At 48.4% G+C, this 26,849-nt stretch overlaps 1 protein-coding gene across 4 annotated transcripts in view; it reads left to right on the top strand.

Annotated features, from left to right (window-relative positions):
* FRMD5 (FERM domain containing 5) overlaps positions 1 to 26,849 on the top strand; it is a 147,665-nt gene that overhangs the window by 83,478 nt on the left and 37,338 nt on the right. For all 4 annotated transcript variants that reach the window (XM_068958454.1, XM_068958452.1, XM_068958453.1 and 1 more), the window contains exons 2-4: positions 20,242 to 20,346; positions 24,717 to 24,759; positions 25,491 to 25,569. In XM_068958454.1, the coding sequence (XP_068814555.1) occupies positions 20,242 to 20,346; positions 24,717 to 24,759; positions 25,491 to 25,569 (227 nt within the window). The remainder of the gene's footprint in view (positions 1 to 20,241; positions 20,347 to 24,716; positions 24,760 to 25,490; positions 25,570 to 26,849) is intronic.

Below are 26,849 nucleotides of genomic sequence, written 5' to 3'. Positions count from 1 at the left end.
GCTCAGACCAAAAGGGAAACGGATAGCTACAGAGCAAAACCACCTCCATCCTTCCATGCTGGCATGACCACTTCCTGCACACACGGGCAGGTTTGCGGCAGCGAGCATCCATGTCCGTGCCCCGTCTTGAGCCAACCAGATGGAAGCAGGTTGAGTTTGGGGGCTCTGCAGCCTATTTTGGGTTTGTGCTGGTGCTTTATGGAGAGGCCGGGGGCGGCTAGTGGCAGTGTGTGGCCGTGCTCAGCCTGCGAGGCGATGCTCCCCGGACGGCTCCGTCAGCCCACCCGCAGCGCCTGCAGCAGGCACGCCGTGTTTTAGCTCTTCTGCAAAACATGCAGTGCCAGCACCTGGCGGGTAGGTCTTGTCAGAGCGAAGGCGCTATCCCGGGTGGAGTCTGTGCTGTTCTCTGAAAAGCAAATAACCTCTGTAAATCCTGCAGTCTCTCTGCCCCACCGCAGGGGCAGCTGGTCATGGTGACCCCCAGGAACAGTTTAGTTGTTCGCGTTTTGCTGTGCTATATTTCCCCAGTTTTGCAATTTAGCTGGTTTTAACAGAAACAGCCCAGATATTTCAGAACTTCCCCACAAATGGCGCCGCTTTAGGTCTGACCTGTTTGTTCCCTTTTGGACAATTCCTCCAAAATTTCCTCTGGAAATGCCTTCGTGGGCCGCTTGCCGCTGTGTCTCCATCCCTTGGAGCTTGCGGCTTGTCTTCTCTGGGCTCGGGCCACCGGACTCGCAGAACATACTCTGCGGGGGTTAGCAGTGCTCCCGTAGGCCAGCAAAATAACAAGGAAGGATCTAAGCAAAACTGCTCTTGTTTTCCTTTGCCCAGTCAGAGTTTAGACTTAGCTGAGGACAAAGACTGACCATACCCAGAAAAAAGAAACCCCAAACACCAACTCCTGTCCAGCAAACTCCCCTCCCCATCCTCCCCCTAAAAGAACATTCAGGGCACTGTGAAAATAAGAGCTGTGCAGTATAATAAAAAGGAGAAAAACATGCTATGTAAAGAGACCATATTTGAAACGTAACTCCTTAATCTAAATGGGCATTGGTCCCTGCCAGCAACTACTGTGAAAGGCTTATCCTATATTTCTGTTCCAGATCTCAAATCAAAATCTTTAGGGAAATGCAAACACTTGGCCCTTGCCCTTCCAAGTTGTATTAAAAAGTAGAAATGTAGCCCTAGAGAGAGCGGCAGAAAGTGAAATAAGCCTGTTTCCTCGGAGTTTCCCTCAAGCTAACTCGAGGTGGCTCAGCCCCGAGCGCGCGGGCTGCGGCGAGCTCCCTGCCAGCGCGGCGGGCCGGGCGTGCGGACCGCGCATCCCGAGAGCGCCCCTCCTCGCGGCACGGGTTCGCCGCTTCCAGATTCGCGTTTCCTGGGGCGCTGGATGTGCTGCTGGAGAGCTGCCATGCTCTGCGGGACAGGGAACGCTCCCTTCTAAAATGAGGCATGTCATTAATTTTTAGATGAGTTGCTATTATTAATTCTCATTTTTATAGCTGTGGATGACCCTAATTTTGGCTAAGGAGCTTAGAGAAAAACTAAGAATGCAGGGTTACTTTAATCTTCTTAAAGTTTAAAAATCATCTGGGATTCTTCTATTTGATAGTGTTTGAGGCATTTATCTCCCTGTAGAAACCTTGCTTCTATTTTGCAGTAAGTCATGAACAACTTTTTTGCAGTGATGAGTTAACAGTATTAGAAGTGCCAGTTTCAGAATTTTGCAGTTCATGCAGTTTTCATCTTAAGGAAATTTCCTTGTCGTTATGAGCCGGCGCTGGTGGGATTCTCTGCAGTGCTGAGGGGGAAACCCAAGACCCAGAGCTGACAGCGATCCTGCTGCAGACCTATAACCAAACTGGGCAGGACTGAAGCTGCTTGACCTCTTTTAAGAAATAGACCATGAGTTCCTCATCACAGCCTTTTCTAATATGTAAGTCACTTAATTTTTTAGTACCTCATGGTGTATGTATGACAGGAAAACTAGATTTGGCCTGAACTGAGGTTGGGTGGGTTATGACAGACTAATGGGCAGCTATTAATCTATAATGGACTTTATCTTCAATTCCTGGTGCTCTATTATCCAAACAAAACCCTCACTTTTGACTGTGCAAATACTCTGAATTTATCCAGGCAATATGGTCACTAAAGGTGTCATCCCACCCCTTGGATGGCTGGAGGTGCTGTTACCTCCCAGGTGTGGTGTTACCCTGTTTAGCAGGATGCGGCATGTTGTCATTGCTTAATTACTGTGTCATGAGATGAGTTGGCTCCTAATGGAAATGGCTAGCGTGAAGGTGTCTGCAGTGAATTCCTCTGCACGACTACCGAAGGGAAGAGCCTGAGACATGGCGTAGGGTGGTGCTGCCGGTGTTTTCGTGAGCCAGGCTGTTCTTTTGCAGTCGCTGGGGGTCTGTGAGCGGGCGGCTTGCGGGGACTTGTGTTGAGGTGGGTTGGGTGTCTCTGGTCTGCAACGCTTCCACCCGTTGCCTTCAGCTACCAGAGTTGTAGAAAGTAATTACAAAAGCTGCTGCTGTGACACCAGCATGAATCGCATTGAAAAAATAGCACAGAGAACAACTGAGTGGTGGTTAGGAATATTAATTCCAGTTTGGTTGTGTGAGATGCACACGATGGCATCGTTCCCTGATTAAAGGAATGGGAGTGATGAGCTGACCTCAGTCTAGTGCACCTGTGCCGCGGCCGCCTTGATGCAGCACCAGGGTCTGCGGAGGAGTGTGACCTGCCGAGCCCAAGTGGGACTCGAGTCCTTGGGGACAAACCTGTGCTGCTGGCAATTTGTAGGCTGCCAGGGGTAGCATATTTGGAACGTCCATTTTGACTTTTTAAAATATTCATTCGATTCAACATGTAGGAAGATGACTCTGGAACCTGACACTGGAAACTGCCTTGATTTTTGAGTCATTTTATTCTCACAACTGGTTTTGTAGCTGTCAATACATATGTGTTTGAGGGTTGTAGGGCATGAGCAGATGATGGCATGGATGAAGGGTGGCCCTCCCCTTGCTGAGGAAGAGCTGGGCTGATGAGCAGTGCCTGGACCTGCAAACCATGAGCTGCTGACTCGGTACATTTGTAACTGAAAAATCACAGGAGGACCTTACTGCTGTAGGTACAGCACTGCAGAAATGCAGGTCTCCGTTCTTCTGCCCTAATTTTCTCTAAAAAGGATGGTAGAACTTGCTTGAAGAGGTCATCCTGAAGTCTCTAATTTATATTTGTCTCCTCTCCCATACGGAGAAAATAAATCACTGTATTGAGCTATTACAGACATTTTAATGCTAGTCAGGTACCTCATAGAGATGTTTAGGGGTTGAATGTGTCTGCAAGTGCTTTGAAGATGGGAAGTGCTAATAAGCTATTATGTTTCTTTCACAGATCCAGCAATGCTCCTCTTTTCTTTTGTATCAGCTACCTGTTCCTCCTGTCTTGAGCAGATTCCTACTCATTAGGAGTCACAGGGTGGTTTTGTCATATGTGCAGAAGGGCTCCAGCATGACACCCAACAAACGCCCTTTTCAGCAGGGGTTTTAAGCCATCTAGCAGAGGAATTTGTCAGCGCTGTGCTGGAAAACAAGCTCCTCTCCTGGTGTGTAAGCTGCCTGCTATATCTCCGGGCAGGAGCAAAACTTTTTAAGGAGCTTTTGCTTTTTGTTTAGTTTATATTTAGTATGGCAACTAAAGCTGAGATCTTTATTCCACTTTCCCTCTTTTCAATTGCTGTGATTTTTTTTTAAGCAGATCTCACTTTTTGCTTTTGGATCCATTTCTTTCTGTAATAGAAGTATTTGCTGGCCTAGTGCTGTTCACTTAACCCCTTGGATATTTTCTCAGAAGGATTTTGAATTGACCTGTTTTTTCAGAAAGTCTTAAGATGACTTGCATCTTCTCTGCAATGTAACTAGCAGAATCCACCTCCCTCAAACATTTTCTTATCTCTCCCTGTGGCAGCTGTGTGCTGTTGGAAGGAGGTTAGGTACTGTTCAGTCAGCATCAAGCCGCACGCGGCTCCTGGAGCGAGCCTGTAGCGTAACGAGGGAAGGACAACAAATACTTCCAGCGGAGCATGAAAACACTGAGGTCTCCTCTCCCTGGGAGTTTGGTTGCAGATTGCAAGAGATGAGGTTTACACAAGCTATGCAGTTTTTGTATGGTCTCTGCAGCCTGTTTTAATTCTAGGCTATGATCTCTGAGCAACTCTAGGGAAAACAGGGTTCAGCCCATCTCTGATGGACAGATCTCCCAGGGAAGCCCAAATGCAACTTGATTCAGCAGATGGCATTTCCTCTTGGAATTGGGCAGTCACAGGGCTCCCTGAAGGATTTTGCCAGCTGATTTGGTGGGTTTGAAAGGTCTGTGAAATGTAGTTCTACCTACTTCTCTCCAAAGAGAAGGAGTAGAAATGAAGCATAGGCTTCTGCTGGTTTGCTAAGTATTATCTGTCATTGCACTTAGGAGATCTCTGTGTTCTCAGGGTCTCTACTCAATCCTCGTGCAAGATTTGTGATAGAAGACCAGTGCTTGCTCAGGCAGCAGCTGCCTAATCCTGCTGTTTCTCCTTTCATCCCCTAATGAAAGAATAATAAAGAACAGAGATGTAAAACCCTTCCCACCACAACACCCACAGACGTGCAGGGGTATTGGTCATGCTCGTCCCTTTTATGAAGGAAAGAGGTATTATGGTTGTGTAAACTCTTTTTGAGACTGTAAAGACTGAGTGACTTGAGCCTGCAAAAGGCATGAAGGGAAGAGCAATGAAATCGTCATTCTTCAGGTACCTGGTTGGTGGGAAATGACTGGCAAGCATCTTGCTAAACTGCTGCACGAGCCACCAGCATAGCACAGAAGTGTTACTGTTGAGGATTTATCTTACTCAAATACAGTTTGAAAGACTCCAAACCAATGACAGGACAGATAAGGTAGTGGCACTTTGGATTATTATGTGTAGCTAGAGTCCTGAAGGCTTGGTTTTTTCTTGGTTTGGCACAAGTGATATTAAATGGTGAGGCTGAGTGGAGAAGGGTATGGGTGCTAGCATGGTGTGGGACCCCTCATGTGCATACTGTGGGGCTTGGGTGCTCTGTGGCAGCCGTGGGTGCAAAGCAGCACTGAGGGCATCCATGGCAAAGGATGCATCCAAAGCATCCATCCACTGCCAGGACAGCTGAGGCTGTGGGGCTGTGGAGGAGCTGGTGTTGGGGCAGGGCAAGCTGCCAGTGCTCCTTTAGGGTTCATCATTCATCCAGCCCCTTTCCTCCTTGAAAAAGAGACTTCTCTTTATTGGGGGAGGTGTCGCAACAAGAGCACATCCAGGCAGCTGTGGTTCCCCTTGTCGAAGGCAGGCAGGATTTACGGAACGGAACAAGCCCTGCAGCTGCATCTGGCATTTGCCATTAGATGAATTTATGAACAGTGCTTGATGCTACATGGACACAGAGTGCCTCTGCAGAGAGGTGTCGCTGATGCCCTGGAAGGACAGCTGGGTGGCTGGTGGGGGTACCAAAGAGCAACGTGAAGCTGGATGAGAGCTTGGGTGGTGACCCTGGCTGACCTCTCAGCTGCTGCAGCTGGACAACAGCAGCTTATCTACATCATGCTGCAGGTGCAGCAGTGAGTGCACATGTGGCTATATCTCTAGACAGTCCACAACCCTGAGACCTTCCAGTCGGGGGTCAGTCTTATTCCAGAACCTGCTCCTGCTGTTCTGTTCCCAAAACCCACCTGCAGTCCTGGCACACTTGGAGCTGGTCTGCAAAGGTCTGACTGGGCTGTGGGGCAGGGTACTAGCTGTGTGCTCGGGGCTTGAAGGATGCATGGGAACGGGATGCAATGACACTTGGTTTTTGTCCAGGAAGAAAGGGCAGCTGTTGATTTCAGCAATGTCCCAGTACCCACAGCTGGCACTGCTGCAGGGGCTGAGCCGAGGGTGGTCTGGCCCCCTTGCTGCGCTGCCGTGCCCTGCAGCGTTGCACTGCAGTGTTTCACTGCAACAGGGAAACTATTTGGGTTAAGCTCGTGCTTCAGAGCGCGGCTCAGCGCTGGTTCTAGTAAACCTGTAAAGGATGTTGTTCAGCTGAACAGGCTGACCAAGGCCTCTTTACTGTCGTGCAGCCTGTCCTCGCTGGGACTGGTCTGCCCTGTGCCTTCAGCAGGACTTGCGAGGAGGAGCGTGGCCGCACCGCCTGTTTTGGCTGTTAGTCTGTAGGGCGGAGAGGAGCGCGTCCTGCCAAGCTCTCTGCTTCTCACTACCCTTATCCCTGTCGGGGAGAGCAGGGAGCCTGCTCCACTTGGCTTAAAAAAAGTTAAGCAATCATTGCATAAAATTTAATTTAAGAATTAAAGAGGCCAAGCATTCTGCAAACTAGTTGGACACAGAATTTGTTACTCTGAACAGCAAAGAGCGACTCTCCCAGAATTACCGTGACGGAAGAATTCCCAAGATGATATTAGGCAAAGAAGCATGCCCAGTGAGGACTTTTTAATAGACAAATTATACCGCCTTTTTAGAGGAATAAGTTTGCAGATTTTATGACTTAAGTGTGCTGTAATGCAGCCTTTTGAGAACAGTGGCACACTTTTGCCTAGTCTTGTGTTAAATGAGACGAAATTAGGAACTATTATGAATCAGAACAATTTGGTATGGTATGTCATGAGTGACTGGCAATTTGTATTATCTGTAGCAGCTTCTACACTGAAACCAACAGCCAGCAGAATAGCACTAAGATAGCGGTGTGGGCTCTTGGCACACCAGCTGTCTCTGTTTGCATGCTGTAAACAGCATTCCCGGTACAGGCCTGTTTATTATCTTATGTGATTGCACAATTGAAATTAATAATACACTGCCCTACAGCTTCTAGATGTATCTGGGATATCATGCTATGTTTATTTGTAGTTCCTCAAGTTTTTTAATGTAACGGTGGTTTAAGATGGGGAAAATCATTAGCAAGAATTAGTATGTGGCAGCAAGAAATTTTGTGTGGTATGTCAGTTTAGCATAGGGTATTCCAGGTGTGCAAGCAGGGATTACCATGGATCCAGGGTGAAGTAATTTTGGGGCAAGGAGCGGCAAGAGGGAAGCTGCGTGTTTTTATTTGAACTTTTTTTGGTAATGGTAGCACTAAGCAATATTCTTTCCATTAGACTACTGCACCCTGAAAGGCTGACCTCAAAAAACTAGCAAATATTAAGACAGATACAAGTCTTACTTTATAAGAGCATGTAAAGATCAAAAGAGAATTTTTAAGCTGATGTTATGCAATAGACAGCTCTTCTAAGTTCTGATTTGTAAAGACAGTTCAGATAATTTCCTAAAAGACATACTCATAATGATTAATTTAGAATATGCTTAATTCAAGTTAGAGAGATCAAAGAGAAAACACTTTCCCCCGTAATGCTATTTACTTTTTTATACTTTAACTGTATTTCACTGGACTGGGGAAAAAATGTCTGATTTGTACTTCACTGCGATTTCTTTGTGTTAAAATGGCAAAGGAAAGCATTACGCAGATGTTAGTGCTGATTTGGGCAGGATTAGAGAAGGAAAGAAGAGCCTGTAGTGAATCCTTGCAAAAGATGGCTTGGGGAGGTGGGGGGAATAGCTCCTATGTTGTTCTTGTCTAGCTGGCAATATTAGTGCTCTTTGCAGTTTCTGCTAGCATTTTTCATGTCTGTTTTCTGTAACAGACTTTTCTGAGTATGAAAGTTAAATTAACACTAATATGACAGAGTTAAAATTGCTGTAAAACAATCAATAGCATACACAGCTCCAGATCCCAGTGCCTGCCTTGCTTTAGCGCGGGTTTCCAAGCAGAGTTACTAGCTGTGTTCTGCACCACTAGCAGCAAAGTGGGGACAGAAATTACATTTGTTGGATGAGCTGCTTCTATTTTAACAGCCCTTCAGGTCTAATTTGGAAGAATTTACAAGTATGTCTTTATTTATGCAGCTATAATTTCTATTATATGATCAATTATTTTAACTTCTGTGGCTGTGTCAAATGCACCTTTAATTCAGACTGCAAAATAATCTTTTCCATCGGAAGAAACGAAAATCAGTTCCTAATTTCCTACTATTTTTGTTTTCACATTGTGTTTTGGGAGGAGATCCATTCTTCCTAACATATATAGCACACATGATCTTGCAAGATTATTTCATACCTGATACTTAAGCAAGGCTCTGTTTGTTTTTACTTCTAGATGTTGCTGGAGTTTTTCTCTTTTCTAGCTCCATGTTTCTTCAGTTCGTTCATTGAAAATATAAATATTATTTAACTATTAATAGTAACTTGCTCTAACCCAGGCAAAAGGAATGTAGATTCTGGAAGGTTTGGTTATTCCTTCCCATTTTGTGCCCTTGTATCTGAGCTGTGCGAACAGCCTGTACTGGGAGGTGGTTGTGTTTGACAATGATGAATGATGTACTCAGACTCAATTAGTCTATTAATAAAGCAAAATCTAGGCCACAGTTTTCCAAGTTAGGCACCTAAATCCAGATTTAGGCTCATAAATAAGTGGCCTTGTTTCCAGAGCTGCCACGGACAGACCACGTTTCCCCATGGACCGTGGTGGGCCAGTGAGCGCTCATGTGCGTTAGGAAACCGGGCCGCACTGCCTGGCACGTCTTTGCTGGAAACTTCTTGCTCCAGTTTCTTGAGTGCATTTCCACCAGGGGCTGGGGTTCAGCCGGAGACACCTGAATTGACATGGTTCAGGTCGGCTTTACTGGAAGTAAGAGCTGGCAGGTAACGCAGCAGTGTGGACCAGCCTAGGACGTTCACACCTGCGTTTCCAGCTGGAGCAGCAGTGAAGGGAGACTTGCTGTTTCCCCGCTTAATTAAACGATGCACCAGAAGACTGCTGCTGTGTCGCAGGAGTGCAACGCGTGCGTTCAGCCCTGCCCGAGGTGCTCTGTGGAGGAGAGGAAAGGTGCAGGAAAACAACCCCAAATTCTTGCAAAAGATGCACCAATATGTTTGTGACGTGGGAGAGGCCTTTCCTTGAAAGAAGGATTGCTTCCCAACCAAGAGGTGCTACCGGGGCTGGGGGTGGCGGGGAGGGAGCTGCTGCTCTGGGTGGCCTGTCCTGCCCAGCAGCAGTGTCTGGGGACTGTGGCCGCTGGGTGAGCCCTGGGAGCGGCGCTCCGGCTCTGCCCACCGAGCGGGGTGCCTGTGCCGGAACCCTGTGACGATGCCCAGCCTGCGGCTTCGTGAGCGACTCCTGCGCTGGGCTGCTGTGGCTGCAGGGAGGGGCGTAATAAAAAATGGCTTAATTGCAAGACTGGAGTGGCTGACTAGTGTAATTAATGCAGCCCTGTGATTATGCAGTGAGAGAGGGGCAGGCTCCTGCTGGTGTCAGTTGAAATATTAGTCTTGATATCTGAATATGGAAACATGAATCTTTCTGCTGAGTGAACCTGTGAGTGACAGGCTGGCCGATGCCGCTGAGCATTTCAGCAGCGTGACGGCGTGCTGGCAGCCCGAGATGGGGTGTTTGCAGCGCTGAGGGCTCTGCAGCAATGCTCGGGGGAAGAGCGCAGCGGCAGGAGTGGCAAGGGACTCGCACAAGGTGACTGATCCATCCTCAAAGCATTAGAGGGGAGCGGTGTTGGGGTTTGAGCACTGGTGAAAGTCATCAGCCACAGTACAGGTTGCAGGTACTTAGTAACGTAATCCCAAACGCAGTGACGGAGCATCCTGTAGATAAGAGATGATTTCCCTGTTGAAGTTAGCATCATCTATGGTTACATCAGTCACTTTAGCACCCAAAAGGCTGCTTGGACTGGTATGACCAGTGTTTGTATGACCAGGAGGGTCGTCTGTGGTGGTCACTTCATGAAATCTCTTGGAAAAAAGTCTTTTGCCCTACTTGCAGTTTGTGATGCCAGGTGACTGGTTGCATTTACTTGCCACCTTGTGTGTCCTAAAGAATTTGCTATGCAAAACCCAGGAGTTGCACGCTGCCCATGGGAACTTAACTGAGGGTTTGAGACGTTTCTGCCATAAAAACTCCTGTCTTAAGACGGGAGTCTGCTGACTCAAGTCTCTTGGTGACCACCTGCAGCATGAGAACTCTGTGCTTTTCAGTGCAAATGGTAGTTATTTAGATTTGCTTTGGTAAATGCATATTGCTTGGAGGGGAGACTTGCACAGTACAAGTTGCATTTGGACATTTGAGGAAGTGTCATAGGTCAGTGCCATTTAGCTTTCATTCATGGCTGTTACCATCCTATGCAGCTCATCTTTCAGGCCCTTTGCTCACAGGGTTTGCTTGAGAGGGATTATTTACTCACCTGAGTAGAAGTTGCATTGTCAGAACTGGACCAATTACAATAATTAGTTGAATACTCTTTTTTTCCCTTTAAGCTTTAGAATTATTACTGTGTAACAGACACTATTTTCTCTAATTCTCATTTAATTTAAATGATTCTTAGATTTATTAGATTAAACTAACCTCAGATGAATGAATTGGAAAAATCACCTGGCAATGTCATCCCTTATTTTTCACTGAATCCTTTCATTGCGTTTTCAGAAGTAGGTTCTTTGAAGCAACTGCTTCTGAGATAGCTATTCCCCGACACCTAGCCTGGATGCACAGCTTGCAGAAGCTGCCCTCCCTGCCACTGCCAGCACGGCCTCTCGATCTGTCTGGCAGCCAGCGCTACCAAGGAATTTGCTGAACTTGGATTCCCATTACCTTTGAAGCTGTGCTGGTTGCAGCCACCACGGACTGGGGGGTTGAATGCTCAGCAGAATCTCGACCTGTCTTCATGCCACCCAGCAAAGTGGAAGAGTGGGAATATTAACAGCTGTTTTATGTGCTTTATGCATGGCTGGGTTGTTTTGTTGTTTTGCCTATGAAGAAAAGGATGGAGATAAATATGCCCAGGAAGATGATGACTGACAGTTTCTTAGAGTTCTTTTAAATGGGAACTGTGCTCTATACTGGATGAAATAGCTTTTTGTGTTATGTCTCAGTGGTGCAATCATGTTATCTTCAAAGAAGCGAATACAATAGTCCAGGGAGAAAATAACACCCCCGTGTCACACATTAGAGCCTGTCTTTCCCCTTCCTTTCAGCCCATGGCTGGTGGTGTTTGCTGCCTTGCTGAGGGCCTTTAGGGCTGGTTATTGCTCACCTTGGATCCCAGCAGGCCAGTCAGGTTTTTGTTATTGCCTGTCTAATGGGCAGGTAGATGGTCATCAAAAGTGATGAACCAAGCATGGCAGTAATTCAAACAACTTGCTACTCGCACTTTTACAGGGGCCAATAGCTTAATGCAGGGCAAATCATATTTTATATGCTTTGTTTTCTGAAAGTGCTCTGCAAGCATTCCTACTGCCATGGGTAAGGTAAGCAATATTGTTCCTCTTCCTGCTCTGTAGATGGATAATGGGAGGCAAAATTCTCCCTTTCATACTGAAACAAATTCAGAGGTATGTGAGCTCTACCAGGCTCAGTGATGTCAGGGAGACCAAAATTTAGCCAACTATTCAGTAAATATTTTAGTAAAGTACTGAGAAGCCTGAACATGTAACTAGGCATTTATGCAGGTTAGAAGCCCGGTCCTCACTGAAGTCATTGTGCTTTAATGTGAAACCCACTGGGATTTTCAAATGCATCAGTACATGTTTATGGGTGTCTCAGCACCTTTGAAAGCCTTACCTGTCTGCACTCTCTTCCCTTCCAGACCCATGTATCTTTTCAGGAAATAAATAAGAACTGGCCTGTTAAATGGTCTTCTCCACTCTTGCACCATTCAGTTTTGTACTGTGCTAGTGCAATTTCTTTGTTCAGGGTAAGCATTTGGCTCTGGTGTTTGGCCTGGGGAGTGCAGGAGAAGAGAGTGGAAAGACAATTTTTGAAATTTTAATCTGCATGTTGTTGGAGCTTTATTTCCATCAGATAGCAGAATTTTTTGCCTGCAGGGAGTTCTGTTTGTTTATGGTCTCAGGATCTTCCAAGGACTTGGATGATTTTGGCAAGACCGCTGCATGTTCCAGTCCAGATAATCTCCCCCCAGCCATGCTTCTGCTGCAAAATGCTTTAGCTGCTTCAGATCAAACTCTCATGATACCACTCTCCAAGCTTTTCTACTGTTTCACCTTCTCTCTGCTCAGAACAGCTGTCTGAAGTCTCTGTTTCCACAGCAAGAAGAATTGCTTAAAAATTCAGTATTAAATGAGGAAAAATGTGAGTCAGATGAGCTGAGCTTGGTGTTTCACTGCTGTGCCCAGTGAGCAGCTCTCCTCAGCTGCAGGTTTTGCAGGCAAGCTTTTGGCATCCCTGCTGTACTTCAGCAGCAGAGCCCCGAAATCCCAGTGCTGTTTTACTTCAGTGTGAGCCAATTCAAATTCATTGAGCCTTTTACTATCAGGCTGCAAGTTCAGATTCATCCAGGTGAGTGCGAATGACATGCTGCTCTGTGGTAACTGTATGGCAGCCTAGAAAGCGTGAGGATCATTGCCTTATGTGCCAAATAACCTCACAGTCCCATGAGCAGGGATCAGTGCAGCAATCACTGAGCCTTGGCTGCAAAGCAAGGCAGAGGGACAGGCAGTGAGGGGCTGGGATGGAGAGAACTGTAGTGAAAAATATGCTGTTGCATGGTGGCACATGCACCAGCATGGTGAGGTCAGCATATGGGAGGACTTCATCCCTGCTTGTGTGGCAGGAGCATATTTTAGGAGCATGTGGGTGAGGCAAGCATAGTAGCTCACCAGCCAAGGAGTGGAAGGGCTTTCCAGGCTGAAACACCACCCAGTGTCAGTGAGATGAGAACCGCATCATTTGCCTGTCCCAAACCTGATCTGTGCGAGTGGTCTCCTGTTTCTGCAAATCATGTGCTGATTAATTTATGCATTCAGATATTTATGTTGTTCTCTGTATCCTCTGCACACCTTATCACTTTTGTTAAGTAATTATCATTTACTAATTACAGTGATTTTGGAAACACATTAAGCAATCTTAAATTACATGCAAATAAGTAAGAATCTATTCCTGGCCCTTAGTTCCATTGGTTGCATATTTGGCCTTGAGTGATGCATTGATATCTTTTCTCTCCTAACTGGTGATTTTAAATGACCTCTGTGTCATATAGCCAGAGAGGGGAAAGTGAGGTCCCTGGACTGAATTTCTTGACTTCTCACTCTTTATGCTGGGGCTCCTTTATGCGTCTTGTCCATACATGGTACCTTTTAGGTGAGAGATTCTCTAGTGTCCAAGGTAATGTCCATTCTGGCAAGGGTAATGTCCATTCCATGCACCCCAGGAGCACAAGGGAGTTATAATGATGAGGGGATGGATAGGTGAGACCAATCTGGTCTGGTAACGCAGTGCAGGATGCAACTGTCCCTAGCTGTGGCTGCTGCAGCAGGGAAACTCTTCACTCACTCAGCCTGCTATGTTGCTGATCGCCCTGGAAGTAGGAGAGCTTGGGAACGGCAAGTCTGTGGTTCAATGGGTGAACAAGGATTGAGAGTTATTTGAATATTTTATTAGATTGGAAATGTTGTCCCCAGGGCATTGGTGGCTTTTCTTTGCAGATGTATGAGCAGAACATAATTACAGCAGTGAGATCAGGCTCTTCAAAGAAAATGGGAATATTTTTAGCTAACATAAATGGGTGTAGTATTGCTCCACATACGTGTCCTTCACCCCTGTTATTTTAAGATGCGTACAGCATAGTTTGACCCAAAAGGCATACATCTTGTCTTTACTGTTTACTTGAAGATCAAACAAAACCGACTTCATGCTTCCCCCAAAATAAACTCTTCCCATTAGCAGAAGAAAAGCAGTCCAAGTAGTGCTGTGCTCAGCACGTGCGGAGCAAACTCTGATCCTATCCAAAGGGGCTAGAGGAAAGGGAGGACACAAAGCTACAGGCACTACTCCTTCCCGGGTGTTGCCCTGGGAGATTTCCTTAAGCAGACGTGTGTGTGTATAGAGAGTCATTGATTAAAAATAATTACCCTGCACATTCAGGAAAACATGATGAGTATGCGACTGTCATCTTTTAGCTGTGGCTGCTTCCAAGGGAGAGAGCAAGCTGGTAGTCACCCATCCTCCTGTCCTCCTTCACCCTGTGGCAGACCCTGCGGAAGGCCTGTACCCCCTCCAGTATGTGCCGCTGGTACAGCCAAGACCCTACTGAAATGGGAACCAGCTTTACAGCCCTGGGTGTCACTTCCCAGTGCTGTCACCTTGTGGCAGGCAAGGAAAAGGTGACACAAGTCCTGTGTTTCCTGGGGGTGGAGAGCCGGGCGCCTGAACATGAGGAAAAACTTATTTACTGTAAGGATGACTGAGCACTGGAACAGGTTGCCCAGAGAGGTTGTGGGGTCTCCTTCCCTGGAGATAATCAAAACCTGCCTGGATGCGATCCTGGGCAACGCGCTCTAGAGGACCCTGCTTGAGCAGGGAGGTTGGACTAGATGACCTCCAGAGGTCCCTTCTGACCTCAACCATTCTGTGATTCTGGGCCTGTGAGAGGGTACATCACAAGCTACATCTGTGATGTTCCTCATCCTTACGGCTCTTCCCACCTGCTGACTTTGCCGGCAGGGAGCTGAGGTGAGGTGAGTTGCCCAAGTGAGAGGAGGGGTTGCTGTTGGAGGTGCGTTTAGGGTTGGACCCACGTGATCCCAGCATCTCGAGGACAGGGAGGAGCTGCCTTGGGCCCTTGGCTTTGGCATCCCCTTTGGTGACGTCAGATCCAAGCCAAGAAATTGTGGATCCGGTCACTTTGTCCAAAGACCCCCTTGGATCGCTGGGCTTCCTCTGTAGGGCTGGCTATAACTAACCAACCTGATAGTTTGGGGTGGGAGGCGCCGTTTCAGCCTGTGAAGATCAGGAGCGTCGAGGGGTCCGCAGCCGGGAGAGGATTGCAGCCCCCGCGCCGGGCCACGTGGTGGTCGGGTGGAAGCCTGCCTGGGAAAGGACCTCTGGTTCCTGGTGGAGACACTCTCGGAGGAGAGCTCTGGGTCCCAGCTTTGGTAAGCTGGGGCGTGCTCCAACCTGGATAAACCTGGAGGGCAGCAGCGGTCGCCGGGACCAGGGCTCCTGCCCGCGGCGGCTTCGCGGCGCACCCCAGCAGCCGGCGCCTTTGACGCGCTCGCGGCGGCAGCGTTCGTCCCCCCCGGCGAGGCTGCTTTCCCTCGGGCGCAGGGCTGGCGCCGGGGGCCTGGCCGAGCGCCCTGCAGCAGCCCCCACCCCACCGGGCCGCCTGCCCCCCTCGGAGGGGCCTAGGCACGCGTCCACCTTGGGGGGGGGGGTCAAACACCTCAATTTTATCCTGTGAGCGTCAAGCTGAAAACCCGCTTATTGGTGCATAGATGTATCTTGTATTGCGTATCAACAGTGCGATAGAGGAGCTTTGCGCGGCGCGCAAGGGGCGGCCCAGGCCGCGGCCCGCCGGGGGCCCGCGCTCGCCTGGTCGTGCGGGGCGGACCCGGCTGCTGAGGCCCGAGTTTGAAATGGCCTCGTCTGCTGGAAGGACGCTCGCCCCTGCCCCGGGGCCCTCTCTCCCGGCCCTCGCCCCGGGGCCCTCTCTCCTGGCCCTCGCCCCGGGGCCCTCTCTCCTCGCCCTCGCCCCGGGGCCCTCTCTCCTCGCCCGCCCCGGGGCCCTCTCTCCTGGCCCTCGCCCCCGGGGCCCTCTCTCCTGGCCCTCGCCCCGGGGCCCTCTCTCCCGGCCCTCGCCCCCGGGGCCCTCTCTCCCGGCCCCCGCCCCCGGGGCCCTCTCTCCTGGCCCTCGCCCCCGGGGCCCTCTCTCCCGGCCCCCGCCTCCGGGGCCCTCTCTCCCGGCCCTCGCCCCCGGGGCCCTCTCTCCCGGCCCTCGCCCCCGGGGCCCTCTCTCCTCGCCCTCGCCCCCGGGGCCCTCTCTCCTGGCCCTCGCCCCGGGGCCCTCTCTCCTCGCCCTCGCCCCGGGGCCCTCTCCTCGCCCGCCCCGGCACGCGCGCCCTGTCGAAGCGCGGCCGTCAGGCTCACGCAGCGGCTCCCTTTAACCCGCGGAGAGGCGGGCGCTCGCGAAAGGCGCTGAACTTGCTCGTCCCCCTCAGCGCGGCGATGCTCAAACGTCTCGGAGGGTTTGGGCTTCGGCTGCGCCCCGAAACGCTCTTCTTAACGCTGGGTGTTTTACCGCGCGTCGGTTGCCCCCGTAAGAAGCTGTCACGTCGAAGGCGCTCGTCGGAGGAAGGTTTTTAAGGCTAACGACTGAGCAGCTCCCAGGCTGTTCTGCGAGCGAGCAGAGGGCCCTCGGCAGAGCCGGGCTCGCGTGGCCGGATGCAGGGGCTGGTTTTTCCACTTCTGCTGTTTCGGTTGTAGCTGGATCTGATGTTTCACACCCCCTGGCTCAAGCAGAGCCCTTTCCTCTTCGCCGCACAGTTGTGTCTCACCGCTGACTCCTATTTGCAACTGCCCAAAATACTCGATCAACCTGTTACCGCTGGCCGAGCGCCAGCTCAATGCAGCAGCCTTGCAAGCAGGACAGACCTCTGCTTGCGTTTGCACGTGGAAATGCAGGGCTTTTCTTGCAGGGAGCTGGACCAGCCCGCCCGCTCCAGCGACAGCCCTCCAGATGGGTTCGTGGAAGACTGTTGCTAGCCCTGGGGACTGCTTTGCTGTTTGTAAAGGTCAGGCACCTCAGCAACGAAGGCTTACGTGAAGTAAGCAAGTCATTTTGTATTTGCATAATTTCAGCCTGAACTTCATGACTCTAAACAAAGAACTGTATATTTAAAATGCAGTGACATTTATCATAATGTATCAAACTCCAAAAATGGGTTAATGCCAGGCCTGCAGGGGTTCCCTGATTGCACAGCCCATTTCTGTTGAGTGATTATTTGATCAGATAATATATGCATTAAATGTATTTGTAGGAAAACAGAAACTTGTGTTATCTTAAGGAAGCAGTGTCAGCTGTCGGGAGCAACATTTGATCTCATAAGATGAAACACTTTAAAGCAGGTTTCACATCAACTGCAGAACAGGCAAGCCCGTAGGTTGCTCTGCTGGTTCGGCAAACCAAACGGCACTGGCCAGCTCTCCGAGCTAGCCGAGGAAGGCTGTTGGGCCGATGGGCCGGATCCTCTCGGTTTGTTCAGCGCACCATGGCAGCCCAGGGACTGTGGTGCAATTCTTTCAGACCTGCACCGCTGTTAAGTAGCCAGAGACAGCAAGGGTTGAATTGTTTTCACCTTTCTTCTCTGGTCCCTGGCAAGAAAAGTTCCCATCTGACATTTTTCCAAGGCTGGGTGACATGCTTTAAGCTTTTCAGAAATAAATAATGATTTTGATACTAAACCTGGATACTAAGATGACCTCATTCTCCGCGAGTGCCTCTGAAGGTGGGACTCCTCTGGAAATAGGGCTCCGAATGACGCATCAGCGTCTCTGGAGGCAGATCCTGTAGGTAACTTCTCTGAGCCTTGAGGGCACTTACCACATCTTAGGACTGGGTCTTTAGAGTCTAGTTTTAATTAGATAAGGTGTGAAGTTGACGATACAGCTCCATCTTTGCTCTTAACTTTGATTTATGAAAGCTATTGGGGTGCTACAGTGCTTTGATATTATCCGAGAAAATAATTGCGTAAATTATAACTGCGTCTCTGGGACTGCTCAGGCAGAGGTGAGCAGGGACGCGTCCTGGTGCGATGGGGCTCCCGGGGCCTCTGGCTCCATCTCCCTCCTCCTCTGAGCGTGCGCCAGGAGAAGGTGCCCGAGCGTGCTGGGGCTGCTGGCAGCGGGTGGAATTGAGTGCATGTTTTAGTCTGTGCATGGCGACAGCTTCATTTTTGTATAATTTTAAGATACAGCATGTTTTATTTCTAGAATAGTTTAGAATTCCTCTTTAATGCTTGTTCTCGTGGTTATCTGTAGAGGGTACAAATTCTTTATTATTTTCCTTTTGGTAAAGGGTGGATGTTTTTTCTCCATGATGTTCAAAAGAACTTGAAATTACCCGTGTCTCTTCCTTTTGTTTTTTACACCAGCAGTAGTAGAAACAGAGGAGCACACAACAGAATACTGGTGCTGCAGGCACCTGCTTCAGGACTGTGTGCTGGGCACGGTGGAGGGAACAGAGGTACCTGAGTTGTGAGGGTGTATTTTAGGTCTGGTCCATGTGTTAAAAATTAGTGGTTAATTATAAATGGGATTTAAAAATTTGGAGTAGTTAAACTGATTTAATATAGGGGTTTTTATATTCAGAGTTGCGCTGCTTTACAGTTAAGCTGTGTAAATCACCTCATTGCTGATAAACCACCTCATATTTGTGAGCTCAACATCCCTTACGTACGTGATTCTGGAGAGCAAAGGAAGTATTGAACCAAAAAATATCTGTGTACCTCCTCATTCTTCTCAGTTTTTTGACTTCAAATCTTTAATAGGCGAGTAAACCATTTCTAGAAAAAATGGCAATCATCTTTTCAAGAGAAGATACGCAGCCCGTCTCCAGCAGTGACCTCAGCTGCTGGCCGGGCTGCGAGTGGCCTTTGCCGTGGTCCTCGGGACTCCTGGCTCCGCTGAGTGCTGCATTTCCCTTACCAAATACATAATACGCTAAAGTGTCCTGGGCACAGTAATGCACTGGAATAGCTCGGAGTGCGCTGAATTACGGTATGTGCTTCAGTCTTTGCAGGACTGGAAATTCAATTTTTAATAATTTGAGATATCTCAAATTTTATATCCATAATACTTTAAAATTCTTCTCCAATGTTTGATCTGGTTCTATCTGTAAATTGTGCTGGCACATAGGCCCTTACAAAGCTGTGCAGTTTTCATTTCTGAGACACATTTTTCTTTCCACAGTCACTACCCCAGCTTCTCACTAAAACCACTGTAATGTGTTTGATGTATATGCTGCAGCAGTCGCGGAGTGAAAGGGCTGTGCTTCTTTAGAGCTGATTAAAGAAGCTGGCCAAAACCAGTACTAATTTCCTGAGACAGTCTAGCAGATGTGACAGTGCAGAGGACTGGATAGTCAAATCCAGAAATAATGCACGGTATCACTTATTCCCATGGCCAGGTCTGCAGGGAATGTGCAATTTTAAACACGCCAGAGAGCAAAGCTACTAAGTGCCGTTATGGAGGTGAGATTGAAACTCCAGTACGTTTCTGTAGATGCCCTGCCCTTTCTACAGTGGTAACTGGACACGGTATGCATCGCAGGCCTCCAGAGCAGTTGTGCCGCAGTTCAGCGGCGCTTAACTGAGCGGCAGAATGCAGATTAGCTATTTCTTTTCGGACTTGGAGATCCTGGTTTCTCCAGAATGAAGTTCTGGTAGCACAACAAGCTGGTACTGGAAAAAGTATACAAACGTAGAGTCATTCTCCCACAGCACATCGTAACGCAAAACCAGCAGGGACAAGGAAAAGAGAAGGATTTTTTCCTAGCCACTCAATGGAAGAAAAGGGCACAGAAGAAATGTGCTAAAAATAAACAGGCTAGCACTGGAATCGTATAGTGGCGCAAGGCAAAGGAAAGACTACTTAACATAGCTAAAGGAAATGAGTTGACCGTGATCTGTGATGCGTATACTGGAAAGAGATTCTAAGTAACAGGAAATGTAAGACACTGTGACCTTGCTTACCTGACTCCCTGGACCAGAAAAATGGATGAGAAAAATCTCACTTTACAGCTTCTATATCAAATTCTTCACTGCTATTAGAGCTGCAGTGTAATTTTCAAAAAGACCTCTGGCCTTGCTCATAGTTTTCCTCTTCTGCTCTTAAAATAATTTGTGTTTTGTTATTTTTGGGTGGTGGTTTTTCTGCTCCCATGATCTCGTGGCTTCTCGGTGACAGATGCTCTTACCATGCACCCCAGGCAGCTTTGTGTTCTTGTTTTTACCACCTGGAAGTAGACTTGTTGTAAAAGTGTCAGTATTTTTCAGCCAGCGTAATGATCTCCTGATGATCTCCAGTCAGTCTCAGCACACTCGCCTGGGCACAATGTTTCAGGTTTTTGTATGCAGAGTGGGGACCAGGGAGTTAAACTGACCAAGGCTTAGGTCCTGCTGTCAGCTGCTTTTGCACAGGATATGGTTTGCTAAAGTAAAAATATCGCCGGTGAAACTCAAGGGGAGGTGATGAGGTTTGCACCTTCCTTGGCATGAGGGGCCGCGGGGTGTGCTGCTGCTGGGCGTTTCGGTGCACCCCGGCTCTCCTCTGCTCGGCCACTGTGCTCGTCTCAGTTTGTGAATGCAGTTTCTTTGTTTTGCAGAGAGATGCCAAGGGTCAATACCTGTTTGACCTTCTCTGCCACCACCTAAACCTGCTGGAGAAGGATTACTTTGGAATTCGGTTTGTGGACCCTGACAAGCAAAGGGTAAGTGTCGTCCCCGGAGCAGGCGCACGCGGCGTGGCACACGTGTGACACTGGGACTGAAGGGTGGACCCCCTTCCTGCCAGAGGACTATATGTTTTGGTTTCTTAGCAATTAAATACTGTCAGAATTGTTCTTGCCGCTATGACTAAGAACTAGCACGTGAAGCAAAGGAGTAGATAAATGGCTAAAAGAGAATTAAGTTCAGCTACTGATGAAGGAAACTTTCCCAGAGAGCCTTCCTGCCTCTGCTGTTCAGCAAAGGGACAAGCCAGAGCAGTTCTCAGTGCCCCGTGGGGTAAGTAGCCTTGCCCATCTGCAGACCATTCATTTCTGCTCCGTTGTGCCCTAGGGAAGACCCCCGTCCCTTCCTGCATTGCTCCCAAGGACAAGGTGTGGGGTGTCTCTGTGACACTGGCATCCCAGAGACAGCGCAGCTCCGAAACGGGGACTGGGATGCACCCTGGCTCACACGTCAGCAGCGTTAGTGTCCTAGCTCCAGCTGACGAGTCCTTGTCCCTGGTAGTGAGGTGTGAGCCAGGAGGAACTCGGCGCGGCTCCGATTCCCGCGCGAGATGGTAAAAGTGTCTTGTAAAGTGAGAAGATCTGATACTATAGCAAGGGAGAAGAGTGAAATCGCCTGACACTGGTTTTGCAGGATTATTTCTAGAGCAGGGCCATATTTTAACACAGAGTTTAGGCCATGCAGCCATGCTGCCTTTGTACCAACAGTGTTAACATTTGCATATGGCACCTTTGGCAATGAAGAACGAAACAAAACATTACAGTACGTGGCACTGAAAGCTTCTGTGTTAAAAACTGGTCTGATTTTGCAGTGCAGTCTCGCAGCATTGATCTGTGCCCGCATGCGAAGTCCATTTCGGTTCATGAGAAACTGCCCGAGGTCTGTGGAGGAGGATGGTAGCTGACCCTGTTGCAGGAACAGAAGCTGACGAGTCCATCCTGCGTGCCAGAGGGTGCATCTCAGTCTCTGACCAGTTGTTTTTACATGCAATAGATATGAATGAGTTCTGCCGCTTCTTCGAGGTTAGCTTTCCACTTTAGATTAATCTTTCAAAATGCACACAGAATGCAAACTGTAGACAAACATAAGTTAAACCACTAACTGCCATTAGAGCGCCTGAAATTTGTGAATGAAAAGCTTTCCAAAAGTACTCATAGGCACGACTGTTAACAGCAATCTTGTGTTGAATTTCCTCCTGATCAGTATAAGCCACCGTAACAGGTAATTTCTGCTCCTCAGGGTGCTTTCTGGTGTGTCTGATAAGGAGCAGCTGCTGCGTAGCAAAGGGCCGGGTACCTGGTAGCCGCTGGCAGAGGGGGCTTGGGGCGCAGCCTCAGCCCTGCAGGCCCGGCAGCGGGAAGGCTGCCGCTGCCCTCCTCCTCCCCTTCTAGAGCCACGCACTGACGCTCGCGTGGCTTGTCTTGCTCTTAGTGTGGTAGCCTCTCTTCCTCCTGTGTCCCACCTTGCTAAACTGCTGACCGTCAGGGACTGGGTAATCTTCTTGCCTTTCGCGGGATCCCCTGACCAGCGGGCTCCCAGAGCTGCCTGTGCCCTCCCACTTGTGTTTACTGCGCTCTCTCCCTTTCTGTCTTCTTTCTCCAGTCTTTCCAGAATTGCCTGCTTGAATTTGTTGTCCACACTGATGAATAACCTCATTTGAGGGGGCTGCTGAATTTGTAATAGACTCTAAAGTGGTGACTCTTAAATGCTGGAGAGCAGCATTTTTCTTTCAGTGATACTGACTGATCGTTAACTGCCACTCCACTTTTGTTGACTCTTTGTTTTCATGCTTTTTGGTGAATAGCCTCTTTAAATATATGTACAAATAAAACACTGTACATAATGCGTCATTATGCATTGTCTCTATGGGCAGGGTCATTGAAAAGAGATCACTGTGCTGAAATCTGCATTCACCAAGAGCTACACAGTGTTCATGAAAATGTCTCCGTACGCTTACTACATGGAGTAGGTGAGGCTTGTTGTTTTCCTCAGAGCACCTTGTCTTGAAGCAAGCAAGTGGACAGATGGAGAACACAAGGTCCATATTTTGTCCAATCTGAAATATTACATCATTTAGTGCAAGGAGAGAACATTTAGCTCTGCTGTTGCGTGTGGAAGTGTTAGAAATTCAGGGCTAGGATCCTGCCAATTGCTCCTGGTACGCTCTGGATGCAAAGTCCAAAAGCCGATGGGTGGTGACTGCCTCCAACAGATATGCGAAAGCCACCCTAGGAAAGGAAGAGAGGGGCCATGGAGACCGAGCTGGCACCCTGTATGATCCTAGGGAGAGTCCTTTTATCAGTGCTTTACTCTGTCCTGTAAATAAGCTGATTCCATTCAGGCCGTGAGAGTTAAGGCAAAGGCCATCGCTTGGGTTTTGAGCAACGTCACAGGATGTGGTTGTTTTGCGCTGATGCTAGGGAGATCCCTCTAACATGAGATGCAGCCTTATCCCTGCCGTTCGTGGGGCATTTTGCTGTCAAAGAGCTGCCCAGGTTTTACATTTCTTCGGTTAAAAGTGCTACATTTAAGCCAGTGATGAATTAAGCGCTCTCTTCAGTCCGTTATTTCCGGTGCACAACTAAACATTTCTTATTTGGAAGTGAAGTGCCTGTGCTCTGCCACATGTCTGATTTGAAACACGGAGAGTGGAAGGGACTGAGGGAAGCCACACGTGGTGTGGGCCGTATCCTGCCCCTGCGCTGGTGGGCTGGGGGAGTGGAGGAAGAGCGCTCCGGTGATGCGGGAAGTTTGGTCAGCCAGCCCGCAGCGCGCTCCAGGCACAGCTAGGGTTTGTGCCAGAAGGGCCTGCGATGGTTACTGAAAACCTGTTAGCTGTGGCCATGCAATGTCCTAGGGACTGCTACAAGTGGGATGTCTCTACTGAGAGAGCACAGGGCTGTGGACAGGAGCGATGTTTGAAAAGTGAAGAAAAAGAGAAAAAAAAATCCTTCCTCCTTATCAGTTATTTCCCTGGTGTTCTGCTTCATCCCTGTCAGAGATCCCTCATGTTGAGGTTAGGTTGGGCGATTGCAATCAATTGTTCCAGACTGTTGCGTAGCAAACACCGTTCCCCTGCAGAATCATACTAATTGCACGCTCCAGTCTGTACAGCACTTCAGTGGCACCATGTAAGAGTAAATCATTGAGAACAACACTCATCTGAAAGACTGCTGTTTGGATGTCAGCAAGAAACTGGGCAAAACCCTGGGGTAGCTGCACATTCTCCAGGGTGATTAGCAAGTGGAGAGTTTGCTTTATGCTTTTTTGCATACAAGGCCTGCACGGTTTTGATTTAAGCTTTAAAAGTTGCATATTGAAGTGACCAGGTCATGCACTCTTTGAACACCTATGTGCAAGGATGTGACAGCAGTCAAGATGATTTCAGCTTGGGGATTAGACCCCTTGGCGAAAATTTTTTTAACTCCTCACTGTGATTTTTTATTCAGCTAGCTGCTATGCAAAGGTATTCAGACAGGCTAATGGATAGCAGGAGGGTGCTCAGGCTGAAGAAGAATGCCTTTGGCGTGTAACTTGTCCAATTTGTCGTCACTAATAGAAAACTACACTTGACCTTGGGACAATTGTGTCTTGTCAAGCAAGGGAAAATGCCTCCCTGAAAGCCCCTGCTTTGCATGGTGCTTCGCCAGCAGAAGCAGCTTCTGTCTGGGGCTGACAAAGGAGTTCTTGTTCAGCGCTGAGCAATAGGAATCACTCACCCCTGTGTCACACGGAGTTCGACTGCGGCACCACGTCAGACCTAACGGGGCCCTAAGAGGGGACCTGGCATTCCCTGGGGACGGGCAGAGAAAGGACCGTTGTGGTGGTGTTGCACATGGGATGTTGGGGCTCCCTCCCACCACCCCTGGGATCACAATGGGGCAGGCCCTGGGGAGAAAGGAGCGCTTCCCCTCCTCCTTCTCCCCCTCTCTCGCCTTGTCACAAAGACGGAAGGAAAGGAACGTCTTCAAAAGCTTTTCAGTGCTACAGGGTGACTTTGCTGCTGGGGGAGTCGTTTCAGAAGGTCTTCTGTCATCCTTGCCGCAACTGGTGATGATCCGTGGCCTGGCCTGTTGCGGAGGGCAATGCCTCTAAAATGCAGGTCCTCCTAGGGATCCTTCGCCGTGTGTCTGCGATGGATGGACGCGGGTTGCAGCTGCTGCCTGCGCGTAGTCACTCTTCTCCTTGGCTTTATGAGCCCTTCTACTTTCATACAGCTTAGAGATTCTTCCATAAGATATGCTTTTATTTCAAGCAGGGTTTTTTGTTTCTTTAATTTTGCCCTGAAGAGGCAATGTTATTAATTGAAAATATTGGTTGGTTTTAATTCCCTTCTTTTTTGTTTCAGCACTGGTTGGAATTTACAAAGTCAGTTGTGAAGCAGATGAGGGGTAAGTATGGCTTTTAGTGTGTATCAAAGTATGCACATGTTCTGTGGAGATGGTGCATGGTCCCTTAATTTTATACACAGTTCCATTTTCTCCACTCATGCAGTTCTGGGGTGAATTCCCTGCACATCATTTAGAAAATGGGCCTTTTTGATCATCAGTAAAGCTATTCTATCTGGTCGAAAGTGAAATAATTCTCCATAGGTCACGCAATAATCACAGCTGTAAGTACTCCATTCTGCATATGGGAAACCCGCAGAAACCCTGCAGGTCGCCTGCATGAGACCACTAAGTAAATGATCTGAATGAGCAAAATGAGACTTTGTAAGCGCGGTGGTCCATTTAGCAAGCGAGGGCTTTACTGCATGTCCAGCAGACGATGCTGTGGGCACTTTCAAGGAGGCCTAGGCGGTATCTGTTCTCTCTCATGTCCACAATATACTTAGCTCACGCACTGCCCTCTCCTCTTCTCCCGCCTGCTGCGGCTCTCCGGCAGTCGGCACGGAGGGGCCGAGCCGCCCGCGGGGCTGCAGCCCGGCTAGCCCCAGCAGCACCGGGGTGCGCAGCAGCAGCGAGCAGCCCTGGGGTTCGCAGGGTCCATCCCCACCAGCAGCCTTCCCAGGGGCAGGATGTCTGCCTCTTCCCAGCACTGTCTGGCTCGAGTGGGGTTAATACTGGAGGATAAAATAGGCAAAACCTGTAGTTTGATTGTGGCATCACTGTTTTCCCTGCAGCCCAGCCTCCATTCACCATGTGTTTTCGTGTGAAGTTTTATCCCACTGACCCCGCTGCTCTGAAGGAGGAAATAACCAGGTAAGACCGAGCGCTGCCCCATAACTGAACTAGCCAGCCACGGAAGTGGCTGCGCACCGAGAGGCACAGAGTTCTCAAAGGGATCTGGTGGAGGTTGAGGTTGCTTGCAAGACCAAACCCTGCAAAGTTTTATTTTATATTCAAGTTAGTCCGACAGCCATATAATGTTAGATATTTCTAAACAAAGCTGTATGTTTCTGAATTGTCACGACTGTGGGAAAAGGTATAAAATACTCCACTTGTGTTTTAGTAGCTTCTAGAGTCATCGTGCCTGGTACAGATTATTAGATATTGATTTATTGCCACTGACTTGATCTTCAGCTACAGATGGTTATGAAGACCAAGTTTCAAGAGCAAAGTGCTCAGAGTGCAGTATATTTCATAATAATGTCCAGGGCCATAATGACTTCTGTAGCATCCTGCCAATGCCAACTGATTCCCATTCTGCACCGTGTGTATTACCGTTCCCTGTAACTTTCCAAAGTCTCTCTCTCTCTCCAGTTGGATTTGCTCAGTCTTGGACAGTGAAGGAAGGTGATCTTACTGCTTTGAGGTCCAAACAGGAACAGCAGTTCACCCGTGATAGTCCATTTTTACTTCTAATATTCTTTCCACATTCTAAAGATGTTATTAATGCAACTGCTTAAATACATCCATAGCTCAGAATATTACTACACGTGCTAAATCTGTTTTCAAGGGTCTGAGTGTCTCTAGTTTCCTTGAAGTCCCCTGGAAGTAATTAGCTACATCCCTTTTTAAGGAAGGGGAGTGATGCTTTAGAGGAAATGGATGATAAACTGTGATTCAAAAACGTTGACGCTACTACTATCCAGTTTCTATCTTTAGGGGCTCTTCAAGCTGTTTTCCCTTCCAGAAGGAAGGGCAGACAAGTATGATGCGAAGAGCATTTGGTGAAAACTCGCAGAAGTTTTGGACGACAAAACTTGACTGTGAATTTCAGTACCAAAACAGCACAAGCTTCCTCCCAGCCTGTATTAGCATAGAGATTCGTATCTTCTATGTGATAAAGCTGTGCTAACAATTTTGCTAAAAATTTCTGAATTCCCCTCTGGGATCCTTTTGTCATTATTACTGCAACTAATTTATAATTGTCTTTGCAAGGTCTGGGGTTTGTTAGGGAGAAGATTAATAAAAACATTGGTTTGAAAAAATACAAGGAAACAAAGGTTTTAATTCTGCCTTTTCTGTCTGTTGGGTCAGATGCAGGTTTTGACTATTTCTGGGCAACAGCAGAATTGCTGTGGGCTATCACTGAGTGT

This window comes from Struthio camelus, chromosome 12, assembly GCF_040807025.1.
Source record: "Struthio camelus isolate bStrCam1 chromosome 12, bStrCam1.hap1, whole genome shotgun sequence".
NCBI lineage: Eukaryota > Metazoa > Chordata > Aves > Struthioniformes > Struthionidae > Struthio > Struthio camelus.
Note: the sequence above shows the minus strand (reverse complement) of the source record. Positions and strands in the feature narration are given on the sequence as shown.